The sequence below is a fragment of the Bombus fervidus genome, chromosome 1, assembly GCF_041682495.2.
Source record: "Bombus fervidus isolate BK054 chromosome 1, iyBomFerv1, whole genome shotgun sequence".
Classification (NCBI taxonomy): Eukaryota; Metazoa; Arthropoda; class Insecta; order Hymenoptera; family Apidae; genus Bombus; species Bombus fervidus.
Window position 1 is genome coordinate 8,215,690 of NC_091517.1, and position 16,374 is coordinate 8,232,063.

At 30.0% G+C, this 16,374-nt stretch overlaps 3 protein-coding genes across 3 annotated transcripts; 2 read left to right on the forward strand and 1 right to left on the reverse strand.

Moving 5' to 3' along the window:
- Window positions 1-2,641: 2,641 nt before the first annotated feature.
- Window positions 2,642-4,853, forward strand: LOC139986818 (chymotrypsin-1). The gene is made up of 4 exons (XM_072002491.1): window positions 2,642-2,793; window positions 3,070-3,401; window positions 4,095-4,346; window positions 4,632-4,853. Exons 1-4 carry the CDS (start codon window positions 2,745-2,747, stop codon window positions 4,770-4,772), a joined length of 774 nt encoding a protein of 257 aa, XP_071858592.1. The 5' UTR covers window positions 2,642-2,744; the 3' UTR covers window positions 4,773-4,853.
- An 804-nt stretch (window positions 4,854-5,657) lies between these two features.
- Stma (Protein EFR3 homolog stmA) lies at window positions 5,658-14,827 on the forward strand. Its single transcript, XM_072002238.1, has 16 exons — window positions 5,658-6,244; window positions 9,243-9,319; window positions 9,836-9,951; window positions 10,189-10,351; window positions 10,515-10,667; window positions 10,791-10,897; window positions 10,981-11,124; window positions 11,241-11,319; window positions 11,414-11,549; window positions 11,621-11,892; window positions 11,980-12,152; window positions 12,248-12,608; window positions 12,693-12,892; window positions 12,967-13,066; window positions 13,143-13,298; window positions 13,366-14,827. Exons 1-16 carry the CDS (start codon window positions 6,163-6,165, stop codon window positions 13,516-13,518), a joined length of 2,472 nt encoding a protein of 823 aa, XP_071858339.1. The 5' UTR covers window positions 5,658-6,162; the 3' UTR covers window positions 13,519-14,827.
- Fkbp12 (peptidyl-prolyl cis-trans isomerase Fkbp12) lies at window positions 14,225-16,246 on the reverse strand. Its single transcript, XM_072002614.1, has 4 exons — window positions 15,995-16,246; window positions 15,620-15,667; window positions 15,239-15,425; window positions 14,225-14,827 (listed from the first exon to the last, which is right to left on the reverse strand). The coding sequence occupies exons 1-4, from the start codon at window positions 16,029-16,031 to the stop codon at window positions 14,770-14,772; spliced, it is 330 nt and encodes a 109-aa protein (XP_071858715.1). The 5' UTR covers window positions 16,032-16,246; the 3' UTR covers window positions 14,225-14,769.
- Window positions 16,247-16,374: the final 128 nt, after the last annotated feature.

The following is a 16,374-nucleotide window of genomic DNA, read 5'->3' on the forward strand; positions in this document are numbered from 1 at the left end:
TGATAATTTTACGTACACTGAACTATCACTGAAAAATTATACTTTGTCTAAATCCTAAGACATTCTTTAAGACGAAAATTTATAAATACAAATTTGCACATGTCGAAAATGTGTGTCACATATGGTTTCAGAATTTTTATACAAATAACATTAACTATCTTCAAGGTTGATCAAATCTGCAAGATGTTGTGTATGCATACAAATAACATATTCATATTTTATGAGCTGTTACGAATCAGCATAGGAAATAAAGAAACAGAACTGTTTACTTTAAATGTAATCTATTGAAAACATCTCTGTAAATAACCAATGTTGTTTATAACATGTATACATACTGCGTATTTAACTGGAGTTTAGATGCATAATTTCTATGCATATGTTATCTGTTTTCAAGGCTAATCATATTTATTCAAAATCCTATATAGGAAAATCACAGAACTTCATCGTCATATCGATTTCATTGTTACAATGACTCGTCTCGCATTAGTTATCATTTTTAACACTGGCATTGTCCTCGACAGTAAATGAAAAATACATGAAATAAATTACTACGAAACGTAATACAAATCATTAAATTAATTAAAACTTCATTTGTTTCAACGATTACATTTCCTCCATATATATACATATAAATTTCATAACTCGTTTCGTACTTGCAATATGATAGCACTACATACTTAAGATTTATAACAACTTATTTTATAGTAATTACGGCTCCAAATCAGAATAAAAATTATGCAGTTATAATTAGTCCGATTTAAAATTTAATTACAAGTCACTAGTAAAAACATTAAACTTTATACTTATTATTATACAAAAATATACTTTTATAAATATAACTAAAGGAGTGAAACCTACGCGGAGATTTGTTTCGCTATCTGAATATTAGAATCAGGTGTTTATTTAAAAACATTTGTATATTTTTGCGTATCCTATGCACTCCATTATATACACATATCTTTTTTATACATTTAGATTTCCCATAAATGCATAAAAATCCGCAGTCTATTCATAAACTATCTTTACTTATCCGGTGCGTGGTAACGAACACCAAAGAATAGAACGATATTTATATATCAACAAAAAAGTAGATATTCCTTGTAAATATTTTCAATTTCAATTTCCCTGTACTGTATCCGTAAGAGTGGACAATCATCGCGTCTATGGTGATGATATTATTAGTCAGCTTCACATCTTAACAGCATTCTTTGTCAAGATTCGTACTCTGCTCTAGTTATATTACGTATTTCTTTTTTTGTCCATACAAATATTGTACTTTCTTGTAGCTACATGCGCTTCGTTTAAATATCGTCACAAATATCATACATATGTACCTCTCGTGTGATTTGAAATGCTTGATAAAAAGAAACAATGCTTTAGAATTATTTGTTATTATTCTATATTGCTTATTGTTTTTTCAGCTTGTCAAACCCATCGAATTTAACAAATTTCAAAAGGCTGTTCCATCTCGAATTACCAGACCAAAGGCAAATCCTAAGAATGGAAAGGTTTCCAACGTTTTACCATATTTAGTGGTTAGAATTGTCGATCCGAAGAAATATCAAAAGTTCTATGTTGGAGAAGACGTTATTTGCACCTTCCGTAGCATTGGGCATGACACATATAACGTAATCGACAAGTTTGTATCGATATTACGAGACGTCTCGCAAAGGTTAAACTCCTTATCAATTGATAAACGCCCTAAATGAAAATTCAGAAAAAAGTGAAAAAATTGAATAATTTACAAAGAATAGAATCGGTCAGTCTGGTTTTTGAGAAGCTTAAATAACAATAATTGCGATTAATAAATAATCAAAATGTTCCATTATTAGACCTCAATGTCAGTGAGCGTGGATTGCAAAATATAAAAGCTGTTTTTCTATTTCCTTTCAGAAGATAATTATTAACGATTATCTACGAAGTTAATTAAAATCCTTTTCTTAAAGAGTGACAGCAGTAGTTCATTGGTTTATAGGACTCGAGTGGTTGCTGTTGTATCTCGTGCTATTTCTTACACAACTGATATACCTGATATTTTTAACCAGTGTCACCTTTCGCTTATCCAAAAAGCCATGAAATGATAATTTTAACAAAATTCATCTTATGTACCGTATAAAATCTTATAAATAAATAAACAGTGATTTAAATAACTAAACTGTCAAGTTTATTGGTAATAAACTCATAATATAACATAAATATCATTTCATAAATAGTTTCTATATTGTATTCAAACATAATTATACACATTCTTTTTATTATTAAATTTTTCTTAAAAGTACTGTATTCGTACAAACATAAAGTTGATAAAAACATATCAAGGTAAATATGTGACTTTTTCTAAGATATGGAAATCATAAAAAACGTGAAAATATAAACATGACAGCCAATAACAATAAAAATAGTGGAAGATAATCTTTACAAGAGATATCGAACCGAAATAGAATAACGTTATTTTAAAAGCGATAATTGTATTATTATAATACTTGGAATCGCATTAAATCATTTTATCACTCATGTAATCAAAAGGTACAAGTGTTTGCTTCTAAGTAATCACTAAAAATTGATAATTCAATTATGACGTTTTTGTAACTTTTCTGTGTTTATGTGATTAACTTTCAAGCTTATCATGATATGTATCGATAACGATATGTATCCGAGTACCTATTTCAAACATTGATATTCATATAAAAGGAAATCGTTCACTCGTATCATTACACTTCAGTTTGAAAACCCTTCGAGTTACAATGACACGTCTCGCGTTAGTCGTCTTCATAATCGGTGTCGTTTTCGGCAGTAAGTAAATAATAGAAATTCAAACAAATTAAATTCTAATAAAACAAATTAAAAAATTAAATTCTATTAATAAACTCCATTAAATTCGACTCTTCTTTAATACTAACAAACGTTGAAATAATCCAATTATAATTCTCTTATCTGTTCTGAATTCGCTAAAGTTGAATTTCATACTTTGCGTATTAACTGAATAGGAACGAAATGAAAAAGTAACAAGTTCGTTACTGTGCATAATATTGTAATAAGAAAAATTAATTCGAAATTTTATTTATATAGACGTCTTTGCCAGCAACCAAACGAACGAGATTGACGAGCAAATCGTCGGTGGCACCAATGCTTACCTTGGTCAGTATCCTTATCAAGTATCGCTTAGACAAAATGGAAGACACTTCTGCGGTGGTACTCTGGTTACCAATAGACACGTAGTGACTGCTGCTCACTGCATCCATGGTATTGTGTCGCCTCCATTCAAAGATTTCACTGTCGTAACTGGTACAGTTACCCTCTCAAGTGGTGGTCAAAGCCACGCTGTTAAGTCGGCCGTCTACAATCCCGATTTCAAGCCTAGCTCTGCCGATTCTTTCAGAAATGACGTTGCTGTAGTCACTGTAAGTAAGAAATCGATATCATAGAACGGAATAATATTTTACAACGTACGAAGTTCTTCACTTTTATCGAAATACATCATTAACATTAATAACGATAAAATATTTATTTCTAATTGTGAAAATAAATCCACGCCAACGATACAACGGTACATCGTCTACATCAGCGATATTACAATTTCACCTTCATAGTTACATTCCTGTACAGTCATTCAAATCAGTAGTCATTATTACGTTTCAGACACACGCACTCCTTGTTACTTTATTTCTCTCTCTCTCTCTCTCTCTCTCTTTCTCTCTCTGTCTCTTTTTCTTTTATACTATATAAATAGTTGCATATAATACACATTAAAATACTTTATTCCAATTGATTGCAATACCGAACGTGTCTGAAAAGAAAAAAAAAGTTGTTACTCGCCCCTTCCACAGTGAGAAAAATTGAGGCAGACAATCAAATATGTAACATAATTATCGATATTTATTCACTATGTGTATAAAGTTGAAAATGCATATATTTTTTTATATCTAAAATTTTGTAGATAAAGAGACATGTAATTAGTTGCTACATCATTAATTCTGAATTCTGCTTCATTTTGTTATACTGTCAAAGGGTTAGAACGCATGAAAACTCAAATAAAGCTGTTTGCTTTAACTAGATTTCACTTGAAAATATATCAATATTTGTAATAATTTCAGCTCGCTAGCCCAGTTAGCGTAAACGCTAACCAGAAGCCAATTCCTCTCGTTTCTTCTGATCCACCAGTTGGTGCAACATTGAGAATGACTGGTTGGGGAAAAACCAGTGCTAACGCAAACAACGTGCCTAATAACCTACAAACGACAACCGTAAATCTTCTAAACAATGCAGATTGCCAGAAGCGCTTGGGAATCCATATCTACCCTGGACAGTTGTGTACCTATAACAAAAAGGGTGTTGGTATCTGTATGGTACGTACTAAATTTCAATTTTATGTTCTTCAAATTAATATGATCACATATCACAACTAATATACACATTCATCGATGTGACACTCTAATATTCTATTTCAAGTACAAATTTCTAAAACTAAAAAATTGAATATATATACAACATTTCTTTTATATATATAATTTTACAAATACTTACACTCAATTCATATAATTCGCTCTGTATGGTTATTCAAGGTATAAATTTAGAATGTGTTTATAATTTTCCAACATTAGTTTTACAAAAAATATTTGTTCTCCCTACAGGGTGATAGTGGCGGTCCTCTTGTCTACAATGGCCAACTTGTAGGTATCGCTTCCTTTGTCATTCCATGTGCTGAAGGCTACCCTGATGCTTACACTCGTGTCTCTCAATACAAAAGCTTCATCAACAGAAATTTATTTTAATTTAAAATCCGAAACTTAAATAACAATTATTGTACAGTTCGTATTTTCTCTTTGTAAATAAACAAAATTACATTCACTATAGTGTCAATCGATTAATTTGATATCTTGTAAATTTTAATCTTGAAATTTATATACAATGAGATCAATTAATATCGTCAGTGAACGATGACGTCATCGACGCTGTTCCACTGTCCTTGCCGTCTTTGGTATCGCGGAACGTGTGGGTCAGTCAAAAGGCCCACTCGATTGCGAGGTTCCTTATAGAACTTTTACTGTATATCATTAGCTCACGCAATGCTTTATGTTAGGTATTATCGCCAAAAATCAAAATTTGATGGAACGACATTACAGTTCTCAGAAATAATATATAAATTCATCGGTTAATTTGCTTTATGTATTTCTTTATTTTACCTTCATATTTGCTTTTACATGTTATTCTTGTCTTGTAGTAAAAATTAATTTACCTATTAGTTTCTAGTTTTAGTTTCTAGTTCTACAATCTACATACAAATACATCGAGTTATTACTGCTATTCTAAGAATATCAGTGTAAGGTCCAATAAACTCAAGATACAATTTGTGAACTAATTTCAAAAAACGATGTTTTATCTCTAAAAAATACTCTGTTTACGACCTAAATTGTAAATAGCATTAATTAGGTATATTCTCCCGTTCAAAAATTTACAATATGTTTCAGTTTTAAAAGATCTTAAAAGACATCATATCGCCTTAAAAGATAATGACTACCTTGAGTAAATAACAGTTTTATTCATAATGCTATTCTTTGATAGTGTTGGAATTATAACTGGAAGACTGCGAATGTTTATGCAAATTCATATTGTAGAGAATACAATTGGAAACGTAGAACCTCAACCTAAACGTAGAAAAAGCAAAAGATGTTTCAAACACTCGGGCCGGATTGTATACACAGAGTTTCTAAGAGAGTTCGCATACTTTCGTGAGTCGCTGTATTTGGTCAGCCGTGACAATATTCCACCCTCTTTCGGCATTGATTTACATGGACCGCGACCCTGACGAGGATAAGCTTTATTAGCAGAGACGCCACGGGGTTGTTCTCCTCCCGCACCCTGTTCCACGTCGACAACCCTCTTGCACAGGCGCATGTACATCGCATGACGTAGTCAGGAAAGTATTGCCAAGGGTAGCATCGTGCACGAAATGCGGGTTAGTAGGGCACGAGCGTTGCGACGCCGAGCGTCGACGTCGTGTCAGTACCACCCATTCGGTTTCTCGCATTCCTCTTCATTCGTCGGTCTTTTATACAAGAAGTTACGTTGGCTTCAATGAATTAGATCTATAAAACGATTGAAAAAAGTGGAATCTTAATATTTTGGTGCAAATACTCATGGGATGCGAAGTTGGTGGAGGAGATGGCTCTGATCAAATGCTGCCTCGAAACAGAGGTGCCTGACGTTTTCGAGATTCTCGCACGAAAGTGCACTGACCCAGGCTGTGAGTACAAATCAGTTGTTTTACGATAAGATGATAAATATTTTAATTAAAAGTAAAAATTTTAGAAATGACATATGCACTGCAGTATGTACAATAACTAGAAACGAAACTTCTATACAACTGTATTTATCATAGCCGGCTGCATATTAATTAATTAGGTTCAGGTATATTAAATTTCCTATCGTTTCGTGGCATCTGCATGTGACTACAAAAATTTGCACTAAGAGAATGAAATGTAAAATGTAATAAAAAAAAACATTTTATTGGAAAATAACTGTATGTGCAAATGCTTCTTGCAGGCACTTGAAGTACATATGTATTAAGACACTTACTACGTTACATTTGTTGGAAAGCTAAATTAAATTGCTAAAAAGCTTCCTCGATAAAAATAAAGTGAAAACTACTTACAAAATCGGATAAAATCTGATTAATTCATTATCTATAAAATACATACACCTTGAACTTATTCAATTGAAAGTTGTTAAAAGAATTACGATTGATGCAGTTTGATTTACTTTATATTTTCACATAACATTCTTGGTAATTCCATAAAATTAACTTCTAGACTTTTAAACTCTAGAGAGTTTACGAGTCAATAGAAAATTGACTGAAGCTGTGGAACACGTGCTTCCGCACGGCTGTTATCGCAACTCGCAACAGTTTCCATGTAGTTCGACAAACCTACATCTGCGTTTATCGCTCTTTTGATATGACATTCACAATCAAAAGCATACAAGAATTATTATATAAGTAGTTTGAAAAGAGAGTTATAGGAACAATGAAAAATAATCAGTTGTAAAGCTTTTCATTTCTTCGAACTTCTGCAGCTTTGTATCGAAAATTGTGTATTTATGACGGCATTAATATAAGTCTATCGATTTATCGATGGTGTATATAAGTAATATTCATTACTTCGCATAAACTTTGAGGATATCCTGCACACTATATTATCTTGCAAGTGTTTCATGTTTCAATCGAATACCTCCGTACGACCTAGTTTAAGTGCCCTAAAAAGCAAACTGTATGTTGTAATATTTGCAAGAATATAATATTTGAAACAAAATTTATTCGTATTATTTATATTTACTTGTCTCGTATTATTTTTACTGTCGTAATTCGAGGGATATAAGTATAGCGTGGATGTTTCCGTGGCTCAGAATAAAACGAAAACCAAGAATGACAAGATTACATTACAAGTTGCGTTTCCTGAGAAAATCAAATTTGAAAACTTGTTAAACATGCGTGAATTTAATTCATTTCCGACTAAACAAGACTAGACGATCGACTGAAAATTGTTCTAAAAATTATGTAAAAATAAGTTAAGAATTTCTAATCAAGTGATTCTATAATTTTGTAACAAAATATTCGCTAAAAAACACACACACACACACACACACACATTTGAAAATAATACAAAATTGTGTGCAATTATGAAACAGCGTATAATAACCTCAAAATTCCAAGTTGATGTTCAATCAAATTAAACGATGACCGTGTCTCTATTGCATTTTCGTAATCAATTTCCTAATTTTCTAATATGTAACATTAATTTTATGACATAGATAGATGGTATAACAATTTTCATATAACTGTTATTTGCAAACATGCAAACAGATAAACGCGCGATATTGTATTGATTTTCGAAGCGCGCTGTCAACATTCGGAACATCTTGTCTTCCTGAATCGGTTTAGCTGACAGGCGTTCGCGCTTTTACCTTAAAATAGTTTTTCCCCAGATAATGCACGTATATGTGTCTCATAAAGGTGAAGAATGCAGTTCGTTTGTGTTTATGCACAGTACACTGATTACGTTAAAGTGGAAAATCCATATTCGTGGGTAACTAACTTTGATAATTGCGTAATTAATTTCTTTGATCGTTAGTAAGAATTGTCAATTTTAGTAAAAAGAAAGCGATTCTCTTATCTTCGATTCATTATTGCATTTCTTACAACAAGTAAGTGCAAATTATGGACACCTACACTCAGAAGTTTGAAGAATAGCGTTGACGCGATTAAATATAATGATTAGAGCAATATACATTTTCATGGAAATATTTAAATATCGATGAGTATGTTTCTTTATTTTAATTGATTTAATTCCATCGTTTCTTTCATGAATAATATTTAAATCTTGTAGTAATTGATATTATTGTATTTATATTTCACATTATACTCATAATAACTGTATGCAATGAGTATAAAGATGTCGTAGAATTACTAATGGATAGCGACAGTACTTACGTGTGTAATAATATTTAAATCTTCCAATTATTCTACTTTTAAATAAGATGATGTTAAATAAATTGATATAAAATTTATAACTATAAGAAACTATATCTACGCTTCATTTGAGACGTAGTTAAAAACATAATATGATAAAAAGTCTTTAAATAATATATTTCTTTATAAAATAAAAAAAACGAAACTTTTTCAATATCTTTCTTAAATTAAAATTCAAATGTTGAAAAAGTAAATCATACTGCCATCTTTCAACTCTTACCTACATTTTGAAATATAACTCAGGTCGACAAAAACGAAATAAATCTTACCGACCTTAAATTCTTCGTGACAAAATTTTGTCATTGAAGATAAATGTAAATTCGTCTATGATAAACTGTACAAAATACTTATTTATAACTTAACTCATACACATTACAATTACTGTACAAATTAATAAACTCCATATAGTAATATTTTACACTATTTTATAAATAAGAATTGCATATAGAGCAAATCGCATAATGATTTTTGGTAGCGGCTTAAAAGTACACATTCTATTGGTTACATCAGTCGATCGAAGTTTGTTCGAGTGTACAGTGGTTGTTCGATCGTAACGAAATGTTTGGTAAATATCGTGATTTTGTTCTGAAGCGTACAATTTTTTCGTGAGATGTCCCTTTCATATTTACATGCGATTAGTTAGTTTTCATCATCCGATATATTTCACGGAAACATATTTTTTGCCCGTGTATATTTTCTCTCCTTCTATTTCTGTCAGGTTGTTGCTGGTGCTGTTCAGCTTTACGCCCACGATATAAAAGACTTGTTGACAATATCTTTCCAGTAAATCCTCAGGTAAGCTTTATATTTTTGATATATTAACAAACTTTCATAATTATTTTATATTATCTCTCACAATAAATATATCATATCGCAGTTTCATTACGTAATTCATATTTTTCATGTATGTATTAATCTATAACATCAAATTCATTTAAAAAGAATATTGTTATTTTATTGAACAATATAAGAGCGAGATATTTGTTGGGTAATTAACCATATTTATTAAAATATTAATTGGCTTACTCACTTGTAATTTCTTTTTTCTAAGTGAACTGAATTTTGTGACAATTCTCACATAGTTTACAAATATTTTGTTTATGTACAAATATGTTATTATTAAAAAATTTATATGTATAAATACAAAAAAAAGTGTATAAAAAAGTGCATGATAAAATTATTAATACACATACGATTGACATTTAGTCTTGATTTTATTGATTTTTAAATTGAAAACATCAATCTTGCTATCTAATATTATAGAAATTAACATTTAGTACTTTTTATATACATTAATATTTTTATAATTAGGATGGCTTAGTAAAAAATAACATGGAGAAACTGACCTTTTATTCATTAAGTAGCCCTGAAAAACTAGACAGGATTGGAGAATATTTGTTTCAAAGGGCTTCCAGGGACATTTACAGGTATGACACAAACAACTTAAGTGATAGAGAATTGCATATAATTAATTTAATAACTGTGAAAAATGCACACTCATGTGATCAATGTAAATTCTTGTTTACTTATGCTATATGCCAGTCATATAAATAACTGTATGTCATTAATCATTATCTTACAAAATGTTAATTTCTTATCTAGATATATTAGGTATTTTTATATTTAAATAAGAAAATATATAAATAAACATATTTATAATACAGGAGAAGAAATGGATTTGTTGTCATTGCTATGGAAGCAATGGATCAGCTTTTAGTAGCATGCCATGCTCAGACTTTAAATTTATTTGTTGAAAGCTTCTTAAAGATGATACAGAAATTGTTAGAATCTACTGATCCACAATTACAAATACTGGCAACCCAATCTGTAAGTTTCATTAAATAATTTTAGATACATTATATTATTATATTTATTTATATTTTCTAATATAAAATTTTGTTTAATGTTACCTTATCATTTATTACTATCAAAAATAATTGTATTTTTGGCATCTTTCAATTCAGTTGAACAAAGTGCTGGCTTCTTCTAGTTTGTCCGGTTTGCAAACATCGAGCAAGATACGCCGTCTTATCACACACGTTACGATTTCTTTGTATCAAAATACTCTGCAATGTGCCACTCCAACCACAATGACCATGCAATCCGCAAACAGATACGGCTTGCTGGAATTCAAGGATTGCAGGCATGATCTTTATATAGTTAAATATGTATAACTAATAGTTTGATCAAAATTATTTTATTATAAATTAGAATTAATTACATATTTGTTTTTAAAAAATTTATTGTATTATATTTCCTAATATAGGGTGTTGTAAGGAAAACACTTTCTGATGATCTAGTAGAAAACATTTGGGAACCTGTACACATGGATAAAATTGTTCCTTCATTGTTATACAATATGCAAAACTCAAGGTGATATATACAGAAGAAACCAGTGCATATGTACATTATGTAAACTGATTATTATGTATATATTTACAATTTCATTTTGATAGATATTCTAATAAAGAAGATGCAACACCAGATAGCCCAACTGAGGAACGATCGGACCCACCACAATTTGCAGAAACTTGTATGCGAGAACTCGTTGGCCGAGCATCATTTGGTCATATAAGATGTGTTATTCGACCTGTTCTAAGGTTTGTATGTTACATTTCCCGTTTCAAGTTTGTCATTTTATACCTTTTATTGTGAACAAAAATAATTATAGGTAAAATTTTAATGAACATATTAATACAATAAAAATTATTTACAGGCATTTAGATAACCATCAGTTATGGGTCCCAAATTACTTTGCTATTCATACATTTAGGATAATTATGTTCTCCATTCAGGTTAGAAGAAAATCATTACATATTGTTATTACTTATCAATAGGTATTTAAAAAGGGATAATCAATAAATATCAAAATGTATCAAACATTTTTAGTCACAGTACTCTTATACAGTTGTGGAAGCATTAATGATTCATCTTGATGATCATTCAAAATCATCCCCCAAGATCAGAACAAGTATTGCAGATACTTTGTCCAAAATTATTTCCATTGCAGCTGGTGAAAGTGTTGGTAAGTTTTAATACATATCAAAATTTGTTTATTTGTATTGCAGAATTATATAAAATAACATATTTTTAAAGGTCCCTCTGTGTTGGAGATAATAAATTCTCTGCTATCTCATCTTAGAGTTAGCGTAACAAGAAATCAATCTTCAAGTAATGATGAACAATTATATCAAGAGGCTCTTATTAATGCCCTTGGAGAGTTTGCAAATCATCTTCCAGATTATCAGAAAATAGAAATTATGATGTTTATAATGAGCAAAGTTCCATATAGTCAACCAGATCGTATAGTTTCAGTCGGTAAAGGAGATGTACTACTCCAAAGTATTCTTCTAAAATCTCTTCTAAAAGTAATTATACATCATTAACACGAGCAAAACACGCACGCTACTTAATACATACTTTTTTCTTATTACATTTGTGTAAATACATTTCAGGTTGGCACAAAATACCAAACTATACACTTGAATACAACTTTTCCACCAAGCTTTTTGGAGCCATTATTAAGAATGTCGCTTGCAGCAGATGCTGAAATGCGGCTTTTAGTACAAAAAATCTTTCATACTTTAATCGATAGGCATCAAAATATTACGAAACTTGCGAAACCTACGTAAGTTGTCAATAGTAGATTGTTTTAATTTATATTATTTTTAATAACATTAATTAAATCTTTCCAAATATAATCTTATCATTTTTATTGAACAGAGTAAATGTTGCACAACTTGATCTTACAATTGAAAAAGGATCCAGACCAGATGTGATATTTATTCGTAAACATGGCCCTGAAATTTATTTAGCATTATATGAATCGTTGGAATTGGCAAGTAACATGGTGGAAAACGTAGAATCTATATATACAACATTGGCATTACTTGCCGTGGAATTGGCTTCAGAAGAAACTGTGTTGGAGTTACTAAGATTAGTGCTGAGTCTTCAGGATTTAGCTTTAACAAGTGGCCAAATCAGTATTTCACTCAAATTTAATTTGCACGCTACTGTCATCAATTTGCTTGTACTAATATCTTACGTTTGTAATATTACTTCACTCATGGATTACGCAAATAAAGTAAGTTACAAATTGTTTCGTTTATTGGTACATATTCTGGTCAATAAGAATATATTCTAGTTCCTTTAATTTTTATATTTTAAGATTGTAGAAGTACGACGAAAGGAAGCACCTCACCTTTTGCCTGATTTGCAATCTCAGTATGATAGTGGTTTATCTTCTAGATTAGCACCCACTCTATTAGTTGATCAAACTGTTTTAAGCGAATGTTTAAAAGGAGCTGGTCTTGACAGTGGAAAATTGCAACAGGGATCTGGTTATAGTAGTATTTCACTACAACATCGGTAATAGTAATTGTAGCAATTTTTAATTTTCTCATCTTATTAATTGTGTAAAATTTGTAATTTCATATTTTTAGGCACTCGTGGGTCGATAGTGCTGGACGAAATTCGTTAGCCGATATTAATTCTGGTGCTACTGAATTAGATAGTGGTGGCTCATCTCCTGGTGTTCAAAAAGTACATCCTTTATATATAGTTCTAATTTATTTATAACCTTCTAATAATCTATTTTTTGTATATCTTTCATTCTCAGAAATTGCCAGGAGAAGAGTTAACTTTTGAGAGTATGAAACGAATTCTAACAGAAAATAATAATAATCATGTCATAGAGGAAGAAAAACGAATGCAATTATCGCACTTGTTTAGAAACGCACCATTCCAAGATTTGGTATCAAAGACACAACCAAAGGTATAAAAATAGTTAATAAATTTCTTATTGATAAAAAACATAAAAATAACGATAAATAATTTTACAGCATGATGTTTTACAAAGTAAACTGTCGGAAATATTTAATACATTATCCGTTGATCCACGAAATGCAACTCAACCAGGTGGACCACCAACAGATACCAAACCAAGTCAAGCTCCAGCTTATGAAATACATTTCCCAGAACTATTTGTTTATTAAAATGACAAGTTTTGTTCTTGCTATGACATTTTTATTAAGTTGAACATTACAATTGCCATATGTCAATTATAATCAACTTAATTTATTTGTACATTTTACGTTAAAAAAATGTAGAACAATTTGTACATATAACACATTTTGATACTGTTTAATGTGTGCAATTATATTTGCTTAATATTAATTACATTTGTGTATATATATTTCTTTTTAATATTTATAAATAATTATTACTTATTATTGTTATTTATTTCTAATTATAATAAGTATTATTTCAATTTTGTTAAATTTATTGCTCGTTATGTTTGCAAAAATATTTAAAATAATTTGAAATTATCATTTCATAATTGTTTGTACTGTGTAAATTAATGTTATGCGATTCATAACACATTCCTTCTTGTGCAACCCGTAAAAAAAAATAGTGACACATTTATGTACTAATACCCTATTATTGATAAATTATGTAATATAATGTCAATGCTATTTTATTGACAAGATTTGTTTTAATATTCGCATATCACTGGTATAATATTGTATAAAAATGTAACAAAATTTTGAAGAAGTAATGTATAGTTCAAAGAAAATTTAACGAAGTTGAAATATTCAAAACAAATTAAAGTTATTCAAAGTAATATATGTATATATAAACAAAAGATTTAAATTGTAATAGGTAAATATTAACTGTGGGCTAATAAATATATTCATATACTTGAAGACAAGACAATTTTTTTTATTGAATTTTTCTGTGTAAAGGTTCATACTATTACATTACCAATACAATTATTTTCTTTTGGATCATTGAAAGATTTTGTACAAAATACCCAGATGATTATTTACCAAGTACTAAGTAATTGGAATGAACACAGATGTTGGATTACATGTTGAATGCTTCAAGATTTATTTAATTCAATTTCTTATAATAGGAATGCTTTCAGCCTCAAAACGAGCAATGTAAACTTTAATATTATTATGACGTAAAAATGTGAGAAACATGTTCCGATATCCCACGTTAATTGGTCATTAATGATTTCTGTACAATTGTAATCTGTAGTGTATATAATTGTGCAATAGTGTGAAACAGAATTAAAGTCTCGATTTTATTTTTTTGTTTTTGTTTTTATGAGCAATCAAATTAAGGTTAGTATGTAAGACATACCACTCATGCAATGACTACTTAACATAATGTAATTTGAAGCGTTTAATTATCTGTGGTTCCGATGTGTGCAGTCAATTTGATACACTCTGGAAAATTCTTCAAGGCTCCACCTTCAATAATTCCACATCAAAGATAAGGACAGCATTTGGAGGAATAGTGTGTCTATGTCAAGGATAACATCGTAATATTATTTACATAATTATTAAGATTAACTATTTATGCCTCATTCTTCCTATATTCCTATATTCTACTATTAAAAACAACATTCAAATAATAATAGTAATTAAAAAATATAGTTATTTAGTAATAATGGTGTTACTTTAATGTATTAATTTCAATTACTCATAATATGCAAATATAGTTATTTAGTAATAATGGTGTTACTTTAATGTATTAATTTCAATTACTCATAATATGCAAATATTGTGCACAATATAAGAATTTACAATAATTTTTTTTAATTATGAATAATTTGAATTAATTATAAAATTTGGTTTTATGCTTTTTCCTTAGATTCATCTCTAAAATTAATAATACTACAAATGTTTATCTTATATTAAAGGATATACTCCAGGATGTCCTCGGCTACCATAGGCAAAATCTGGTGAACAAGTTAACCTAGCACGTTCTCCAACACACATTTGAGCAACTCCTTGGTCCCAGCCTTTAATAACTTCACCTTTACCAATCTTGAACTTAAATGGCACTCCACGGTCCCTACTGGAGTCAAATTTTTTTCCATTGTCAAGGGTACCTATTATACATTTAATAATTAAAATTTCACAAAATTCAAAGTACTGCAAATTATAAACAGCAATATTTTACTTAATTAAAATTAATAATGTGATTCAATAACAGTAATAATTGTCACATTAAAAATTTTTTTTTATTTTTAAATCCTATTATCAATGTATACGATTTAATACGAATGACTTGAAAAATATTTACCTGTATAATGAACAACTACGGTCTGTCCAGTTTTCGGATATGTCTGACCTGCACAGACATTACAAGAATGGTCGCATTATAAATGAAAAGTACAAAGTACTAAAATTTCATACAATACCAAACGTATTGAATAAAGATCGAAATCGCCTTATTTGGAACAGACCATTGCCAAAGCATGGTTTTCATAGATTTTCAGGTTGTAAATAAATCTCACCGTCTAAACTTTCCGGCATTTTTTAATCACAATAGAATTAATGGGATTTAGTTGAAGTCGAACAGGAAAAAAAAAATACGAGGTGTGACTCGAAAAGAAAGAAACAGCGAATCGAAAAAGAAAAGTGAAAGATCGCAGAATACCGTGTACAGAATAATTACCATCTCCAGGAGAAAGAACTTCTACATCCACGCCCATGGCTATGTATTTTATATTACAGAAATCGGATTCCTAACGAAGAAATAAGTAAATTTTGTTATACAAGATCAGGCAGCTCGTATTGCTAAACAGAATTCACATAAATGTGATTCTCGTGGATGCAAAAAACGATGCTAGATCCAATGCCGTTCGATGAATATAACAAGGTAACTGAAGACTGAAGATACCCTCAGGAAAGAAATTTTAACTGGAAAAGCCGCCGTTAGGTTCGCTGCATTTCAGATCTTCCGGTTAACATACTACGATCGATATGAATATTTCCGATTCAGCAAAATTTGAAGTAAATATCGTTTCCTTCATTTTTGCACTTAATATGTTGTAT